This window comes from Rousettus aegyptiacus, unplaced genomic scaffold (assembly GCF_014176215.1).
Source record: "Rousettus aegyptiacus isolate mRouAeg1 unplaced genomic scaffold, mRouAeg1.p scaffold_m13_p_2, whole genome shotgun sequence".
NCBI classification, from domain to species: domain Eukaryota; kingdom Metazoa; phylum Chordata; class Mammalia; order Chiroptera; family Pteropodidae; genus Rousettus; species Rousettus aegyptiacus.
Window position 1 is genome coordinate 92,256,589 of NW_023416295.1, and position 9,159 is coordinate 92,265,747.

General features: G+C 44.2%; 1 protein-coding gene across 1 annotated transcript; it reads right to left on the bottom strand.

Annotated features, from left to right (window-relative positions):
• Window positions 1–300: 300 nt before the first annotated feature.
• On the bottom strand, window positions 301–8,524 carry LOC107500632 (cryptic family protein 1B). Its single transcript, XM_016126069.2, has 6 exons — window positions 8,502–8,524; window positions 8,144–8,193; window positions 7,879–8,049; window positions 7,046–7,160; window positions 6,821–6,930; window positions 301–440 (listed from the first exon to the last, which is right to left on the bottom strand). Exons 1-6 carry the CDS (start codon window positions 8,522–8,524, stop codon window positions 301–303), a joined length of 609 nt encoding a protein of 202 aa, XP_015981555.2.
• Between the last annotated feature and the right edge of the window lie 635 nt (window positions 8,525–9,159).

Here is a 9,159-nt window from a genome sequence, read left to right on the forward strand (position 1 = left end):
ATTAGAGATGACAGAGGGTTGAAGAAGCCCCAGCCTCTAGTGTTTACTCATGTGGGGCTGAGTCATGTACCTTGAAATAAAATTTAGAGAAGCAAGAAAGGCCCTTTCATGAAAATGTTTATTAATAAAAATATTCATCTCAAGCTTCAGTTTATAAGAAATGAAACAAATCTATTACTTAACAACACAGAAACTAAAAAGGATGCACAAGTCCTTGGTTTTCCCAGGAGCGATAAGCTTGCTCAACACACTTGCTCATTGCACCAGGGATGCCTCGGTCCTGCCGGTGTGGATTGTGGGTTAGGTCTTTGCAGGCCGGTCAGCAGTCACCCCTTCATTGAGCATACATTGCAGGAGGAAGCAGGGCAGGAGGGTGAGAAAACTCAGCAGGCACTGAGCACTTAGTCCATTTGAGTGTGAGATGAGAAAGTCTTTTGGGTCTGAAAAAAAAAAAAATCCAAGAGTGTTTAAGATACTCTTTTGCAGACTTGCTTCGGAAATGTTTGCACCCTCTTTGATAAAGGTCCTTTCCTACCTTGGCCTTCTCTCCAGGCTTTGCCTGATGGGGCTTTGTATCAGAGCCCACAACCCAGGCTCACCTGGCACACACCACAGGAACCAGAGGGCACCCCACTCACAGAAGGAAGCCAGCCATAGGGGCGCAGCTCAAGGAAGATATGCTTGCCTTTAGCTTTATATTCCTTTTCCTGAGACACAATAGGATTTTTGTGAAACCTGGAGCTGAAGGATAATTTGTTGATTGTTTTTAAGGCTAACAAGAAAATGGCCCTGCAGCCCCTCTCATTTAGCACACGAACTGACCAAGGTGATCTTTTAGAGTTCCACACCAAGTCATTTAGCAATCAGGGGCAAATAGATTGGATTTAAAATACAAACAATAAAATAGCTTGCATCTGTCTGGTGCAAGGAAGGAACAACTTTTCCTTACATTAATCCTAACACTATTTCTTTGACTAGGGTCAGTTTACTAAACATGAGAAAAGTACCCACCCATAAAGCAATGTCAACAGTCCCACAAGGAAGTCACAGCAATGAACAGCTCCCCAGCATTGTGGGGCTGATGCCACACCCCACAGAGCTCTCCACCCTCTTGTCAAAATGTGGTTCCTCCAAAACAAGTCTAACCCTGTGCCATAAGGGCCCACGCATCTGGCTTTCTTTATGGCTGAGACCCCAGCCCGAGCAGGAATCACCATCAATCTCTCCACTAGTCAAGGACAGTGGGGCCAGGCAGAGGTCTTAGCTAAAATCTTCAGAGGCATGTGATTACCATGTGAGCTGGCAAGCGCCACAAGTATAGTCATAGGCAAGGATGTCAACTCCATCAAATCATTCTCACAAGCAAATCTGGGGCTGGATGTGGGCTTGGCTGAGCAGAAAATCAGGCACCTGAGGAAGGGCCCACTACAGGAACTTCTCCCTGGGGCCACTCTGCAGAGGCTAGGCTGGCCTACCCCACCTTCCCTCCGAGAAAGACCTGCCAATTCTGCCCTCTACAATATCTACAGGAGATGCCCTCTGGATGTGATAACGTGTGGGGAGCATAAGACAGTGGAATGAACAAGTAATGACAAAGCCTAGCAGCAACAGCAGGGACCTGCTCGGTACCTATTTCATAGGTGGGCTGCGGTGGGCAGGTCTAGGAGGCCAGACTCAGGATGGGGCCAAGGTCAGGCCCACTCCAGACCTGGCCACCTTCCCCACACCACCACACCTTAGGAAAGGGTTATTCCAGAATACTAGAACCCACAAACCAAAAACCCTAACATCTGGGCCCAGAGGAGGCTCCAGAAAGCTCGAGAGGAGGCTCACAGTATGAGAAGAAGCTATTCATGTGAGAAAGGAGTCAGCACATACTGAACTTCAGTGTTGATTTTCCCTTGAAAGAAAGGAATAGGCCATCCACAAGGAAGAAGGATTCAGATCCTGCTGGCAGTCTTTTCTTGTATATAAACTCAAAGGCCACTGTTTCCAGTCAGTTTTGTGAATTTGGTTAGACTCAGACAGCCCCTCATGCAGCGGTGCCCAAAGTGGGGCTGCGAGCTCCATGTAGTGTCCCTGCCAGGCGCTCAAGTTTACCCACTGAACTTAGAGAGAAAATATTAGAACGTCCGCTGTAAGTTTATATGAAAAACTTTGTTAATATTTACTATGTATATTAGAATCTACAAAATTAATGCTTCTATACCCACAATTATTTTGTCATACCAAAAAATAAATTCTGCTACCGATGGATGACTTACCGTAACTTGAGATTTTTATTATATTCTTATCAAAAGGTCTTTTTTAGACTCAGTAAGACATCTCAAAGTTTTTTAGCAGATATGTTAGTTTTGTGCATACATGGAAAGGAAGATATTAAGTGAAATCAAGTTTGTGCATACACAGTATGGCAACTGTGTTATCACCACTGAATGGGGAACATGCTTAAGTATTTTTACTGAAGTGGGAGATTTTTTTTTTAAAAGTTCGGAGGCCACCTGGATAAGAATGTGAGGTCCAGAATCGGCATTCCCAAAACACTCCAATATTGAGATACTCCCAGATGCCCCTGAGAACCAAATGGCTTCCTCTCCTGCTATGACACCAAGAGGAACTCACCCTTTGGAAATATCCCAGGAGGGTTTGCCAAAGGGTCTGCATAAGTTTCATCCTTCAATGTGTGTGTGAGTGTGAAGGGCCAATTCCTAATTTTAGATGAGAAAATTGAGGAACAAATAGTGTCCTTTTAAATCAGAATAGAAAAACATGCCTTTGAAAAAGTGTTATATTTGAGATTAAGAAAGTTATCATTCTTGGAACTGCAGGGAATCAAAACAAATGGGGCCCTTGGAGATCTTTCAGCCTTCAGGTCCCTAGAGGAGCAAGAGGGCCACCATTACATAGCATATTGTTATCTATTAGTGATGCCCCATCCATATGTGTCTTTTCGCATGATTATACTGTCAACATAGTTTTCCATTGTAACTTCCATACACTCTTCAAAATCATAATATCCCATTAAAGGATTTAAAATATTTACTTACCTATTACTCTGTTGTTGAATTTAGAACATGGCTAAATTTTCAATATTCTAAATAACATCATCAAAAATATCTTCTTTATTTCATACTGATAATTATTCTTATAGGTAGCATACAGAAATGGCACATTGGTTGAACTACCATAGAACTACCATATTCTCTAGTAATCCTACTTCTGGGTATTTACCCAAAGAAAACAAAACAATGTGTTCATTGTACATTATTTACAAAGAGCTAAGATATGGAAGCAACCAAGTATATATCAATAGCTGAATGAATAAAGAAAATGAGCCAGATATAGATATAGACATAGATATAGATACACACACATACGCAACATAGAGGGACTTGAGGGCATTATCTATCCTAAGTGAAATAAGTCAGACAAAGATAAATACTATACAGTGTCATTTATATACAGAATCTTGGGGGAAAAAAGAAACCAAACATATATATACAGAAAACCAATTGGTGGTTGCCAAAAGTTGAAGGGGGAATCGGTGAAATTGGTGAAGGTGGTCAAAAGGTACAAACTTCCAGTTATAATTCATAGGGATGTAATGTAAAGCAAAGCCACTATAGTATATAATACTGTATTATATATTTGTAAGTTGCTAAGAGAGTAGATCTTAAAAGTTCTTATCGCAAGAAAAAATTCTGTAACTGTGTAATAATGAATGTAACTAGACTTACTATGGTGATTTCACAATGTATACAAATATTGAATTATGTCGTATACCTGAAACTAATAAATTTCTAAATTAACTAGTCTCTTGTAATTATCGCTTAAAAAAAAAAAAAAAAGAACCAGACCATGTTTACTAGCTACTAGAGATAGCCACTCTGAGCCTCATTTCCTGAAATATAAAAGATATAATGGTACCTATTTCATAGGCTTGTTATTCAACACCCTAAGAAAGAAGATACCAAGAAGGATTCCTGGTGGCCAAGTGGGCTCAAATTTAAAAGCAGAGCGTAACAGCCATTTCTAAGCAGGTCTCTCACCCAAACCACACTTCAGGGAGAAGCCTACACTGAACTGCCTGCCTGCACTGTGTTCCTGCCATCTGAGCCAATCCTTTAAAAGAAGTTCTTTTAATTATATTTCAACCAATAGGCACTGCGCAGCTATATTCCCATTAGCATGCTCACTGACCAATCAGAGTGGCTCCATTCTGACCAGTTAGGACAGTGCCTTTTGTACCAATCAAACAGCAAAAATTGGTGTCCTCATTTGCATGAGGATGGGCCAATCAAGGACCAGAGTAGCACTTCTCTTTATATAAATCAGCTCCCCTGTGGCTCCAGAAGTATACTTTCCCTTTCCACCAAAGACTGAAGATAGCGTTTCCCTGTCTAGAGCCGAAACACCAAAAGAGAAACACAGAAGACAAAACACCAAAGACATCTTGCTGTACCAGAGTGGAGCAGGATGGAGTGGGAAGGAGCAGAGTAGAACTGTACAGCCTCAGAGGGGTCTTACCTAAGCCACCTCACGTGAGGGCCATCATACCTCAGAGCTGCCTCATCCAAAAACTGCCTCATAGCCATGCTGTTTCATAGTTGAGGTGTAATACTATTGAGCTGTTCCACCACGTGCTATTCTCACAGCCATGCTATATCACAACTGAGCTGTTTGCACTGAATCAACTTTCTTTTTCACCACACCCCAAATTGGGGATTCCTGTTGGCAGTGAATTGGCTGACACCAATGACCATCAATTAACATGAGAACTGAATGGAATAGTGTATAAAATGCCTGAAATATACTAACAGCTAATAAAGACAGTTATCCTCATGACCACTGTCATCCTCATGTCATCATAAACATTCATCAGCACAGCTGCCATCGTCACCATCATCATCCTCACATCAAACCACCAATCAGCATAGCTGCTATCATTGTCATCCTCATGTCATCCTAACTACTGTCACCATAGCCACCACCACTGTCATTGCCTTGAAGCAGGGTCCATTGATCCAAGAACACAAAGGTTCTTTCTGCACCTGACAAATGACTCTGAAACATGACTGAACTATTTTATCTCTGATGAGCAGAAGCCTCATTTTCAGAGCCATTGTCACTGTCTTTGGCAGATGCAGTCCCATCCTTGGATATTTCCAAGGATATAAAATAGTGAGCAAATATCCTGGAACCCAGTTCCTACCCTGCTGCTTCTCAACTGGAGCTGGCCTTGCATAGGAGAATGGAAATCATAGGTAGCCCCTTTCCTACATTATTGCTGGGAGGACCAATGGCAGGTGGGAAATTATTTCACCTATAGGAAGACACAGGCATCACCTGCAATTCTAATGTATTTCCTAATTTAATTCTCTGGGGCATAGAAGGAGCAGCAGTGAATCAGAGGCATAAGCCCAGCAAACTGAGTGCTCATTAAGAGAGGGAGGGCTTTGGAAAATGTGGTCAGCAAGAGGAAGGGGGGGGAGGGGAGTGCAACATATTGAACTGTAACCACCCTCCCCACTACTAGCCCCGCTGGCACCCTGCAGAGCTGGCTGAGAAGGGAGAGGTAGGTAGTGGGAGTGAAGGACTGCATTTCATTAAGAGTGTCCCTTGACTGCAAATCCAACCCAAAGTTGCAGAGGAGAGAGGGAGGGAGGAGCAAGAAGATGGATTTAAAGCTGAGCATCTGTTAGGTATGCTCCTCCAACTACCAGCCCCATAGAGGGTGGAGGCAGGAAGTGGGCTTGAAGGGCTCCAGCCTCCCTACCTCCACTTCCCACCTCTTTCACCCCCTACAACCTTACCTTACCCCACCCCACACACACACATACGCACACACCCCATTGCAATTTCGACAGAAGAAAAGGGGGCATAAGTGGGGTTAAAGTGCTGTGCTACCATTAAGTGTGTCCTTCAACTGTGGGATTTGCCCAGGGACGACAGAGGTGTGGGGGAGGAACAGGAAAGTGGGCTCAGGAGCTCTGTCTTCACACAGCACAGACAAGCCCGCCCAACCCTCATTCCACGCGCTGGCAGAGAGCTGAAAGGCGGTGCCTTCATTAACTGTGCCCCTGGCTCGACCCTAGCCTGAGCCTGCTGAAGAGGGGAGAGGGCACACGATGTGGAGCCGAATTGCTGTGACATCTTTATATGTGCCCCTGGACCCTGCCCAAGGTGATGATTCAGCAGCAAAGCGTTACATCTGTTTTCTGACATAGGGAATTCATATTCCTTACTGAGTTTTACAAGTGGAACATTTGCGTTGAGTTGGTGACTTCAGAATCTTCACAAATGAGTGTTCAACCCTGTGTGTTCTCCACACCCTGCTGGCTTTTAAGCCTGAGCTGCGGTTACATCCTTCCCTAGGAGCATTGACGCGTTGGCCCAGAAGAGCAGTGCCTGGCCATCCGCGCTTGTTCCTGTCCCACTCCAGTGCTCTCATTTCGCATTTGAAATGGTGTGATCGTAGTGTAGGAAAATCACTGGAGATTTTGTCAAGTAACATGTCTGCCAGGCTCAGCTCTGCTTACATACTCCTCAAATTCAGCTCACTGTAAAGGAGGACATTTAAGGACACTGCTTGGAAATCACTTTAAATACAGCAATCAGATATGGAAAACTTAGGAATTAACTCCGAAATTGTAATACACTATGTGATTCACAACAAATGTGACTTTCCTGGGTGACAAATTGATCCAGTTTGCTCATTTCTGTGTCTTCTGGCATATACAGATAGCTATGGATAGGTGTGTATAAAGAGGCAACTGCAAGCATGTGAGGACTGCGAACACAGGTTTGAGAGTCCCCTTACCGCAGTAGCCAGGTGTCTGGCGGGGAAGGCAGTGCAAGGCCGCAAAGACGCACCTGCAGAGCCGGCAGCCGCGAAAGGTCCAGGCTCCGTGCACTAGAGCGCCGCACTCGCTGCAAGAGGCCGAGACCCGACATTAGTGCTGCGCCCCGCCCCGCGCCGCGCCGCGCCACGCCGCTCCCGGCACGCCTGCTCGTGTACTTCCATCCCGCTCATCCCTGCGCCTACCTGCGCCTTTGGTCAAGCTCGCAGTAGCGGCCGGTGAAGTGGGCGGGGCACACGCAGAAGCTGCCCAGCACGCAGGTTCCGCCGTTCAGGCAGCAGCGCGGCCGCTGGGTCGCACCTATGGGGGTCGCCTGGGCGTCAGTTCCGGACTTAGCACTCCCCTTCGGCGTTAGACCGTCCCAAAGAGGACAGAACGAGGCTGTCTTAGGGAGGCGATAAAAGTAGCTCCCGGCTAAGTGTGTTTGTTCAGGTAAATCCTGCTCGTTAATTAATGGATTAAAAACAAACCTGCGGAGCGGCGGGTCAGGAACAAGCCACATGACACCACATGAAACCCTGCCATCAACGAGTAGGGTGTTCCTTCTTCCTTTCACATGTTAAATTCAGGTTGCGACTTCCCGCGACAGTGATTAAAGACAGGCCTCCGGGACGGGGACCACCTACAAATGCGATGACACCACCCCACCCCCATACACCCCCTGGGGGCCTGAGGTCTGGAGCCTGAGAGTCTGCCACAGCCCGGAGTCCGCTATTATCTTGGGTTGAGATATTTGTTTTAAATACATTCAAATCCGTTCTCTGAACCTGAAAAAACTACCCATTTAAGAGCAAATGCAACCTTTCACCAGTGAAATAGTAAAACTTTTTTCGGAGTAAAAGAACAACTCACTAGGAAATATTTTTACTTAATAGTGTATCATCATTTGAAGATGATAAAATGTTCTTTATTGGGTTTCTCGTTTTACCTTTAATTTATTCCAGGTTTTTATCAGACCTTAAACTCAGATGGTTCGGTGACTGAGATGACCTCTAAGGCAGCGAGCGTCGCAACTTACGCTCTTGGAAAGCCCAGGAATAAGGAAGCAAGATCTGTGACCTCCAGCCCTCCGTGCTTCCGTTCACCTCCCTCAAATGCGAAGTCCAATTGAGTGTTTTCTGCTGGAGCTTCCGAGTTGTAACGTTGTTGACTTCTTCTCTACTACTTTTATGTTTCTCTCTTTGATAGCCTTTTAAAAACATTGACAATTATAAGACTGAAAATGATTGAGAAGCAAATATACAATAAAAAATAAAAGGCTGTAAATAAAAAATGTTTCTTACTGTTTCCCAAATGGATGACCTGTAATGCCAAACTGAGCATAAACAAAAACCTAGAATAAAGAAAAGTACTGAAGTTTAAAACATAAAAAAGCATAAGCAGAAATTTACATATGTATAAAATGTAATACACTCACATAAATATAAAGGTATATACAATACTTAATGTATAATAAATATCATGCAATCATTTTGTAACTTGTAAATTTTGATTAATGTCATTGCTTTGAAAGATTTTGAGACCAGGAAAATATACATATCTTTTAATTAGAAAGAACAACCATGCATGCATTGCAATTTATTATGGAGGCTTTTAAAAGGCTTCTCTTGGCTCTAAGATCTGGATTATTTTTGTCCTTACCTAACAGGGTAGCTCCAGGTCATTTTCCCGCTGACTTGTCTGGTGTGAGAGTCTCCTTCTTTCATCAACACACTGAAGATCAATTTCCAAGTAAGTTGGGTCTGACTGAGTTTGTATTTGAAGGTGTCTACCCCTGGTCCTGGAGTAACTGCATCAGGATACAAGATGGGTAAGAACAAAAGATGCAGGTATCTCCTACCCTCTGCCTAACCGGCAGGAAATAACATTTGAAATCTCTGAGTTCTGCTAAATCTCTGAGTTCTGCTGTGGAAGCTCTTTAGGCAATGGTCTGTTGTGACAGGCAGAGAGAGCCCAGGCAGAGCCTCAAGGACTCTCCCCTTAGTAAGACCGGCCTGGGGGAGGGTGATTGGTGGAGACATGGCTGATCCTCTCCACAGTAGTGTTTACAGTGCTGACAGCAGCAGGAGTGGTCAACCTCTGATGTAAAGCATTGGTGACCAAGGCAACAAGCATTTTCCTCCCTGGGGAAAAAAAAAAAAATTAAAACCCCAACATGAACAAAGAAGTTTTCATAGGAAAATGGAGGTTTTAATATTGCTAACTCTTTATACTGGCAGACGGGAGGGGGCCCAGCTAGAAAAGGGAGCTGCTAAGTGGACATAACCAGCAGGCCTGTGTCCCCAAAGTCTTTTATGGA

Bases quoted from the DNA above. Each gene is read 5' to 3' on its own strand.
- LOC107500632 (XM_016126069.2), bottom strand. From the start codon at position 8,524: ATGACCTGGAGCTACCCTGTTAG. The intron at 8,194-8,501 runs GTAAGGACAAAA...TCTTTATTCTAG, and splicing joins ACCTGGAGCTACCCTGTTAG to GTTTTTGTTTATGCTCAGTT. The intron at 8,050-8,143 runs GTAAGAAACATT...TGTTTTTAAAAG, and splicing joins GGTCATCCATTTGGGAAACA to GCTATCAAAGAGAGAAACAT.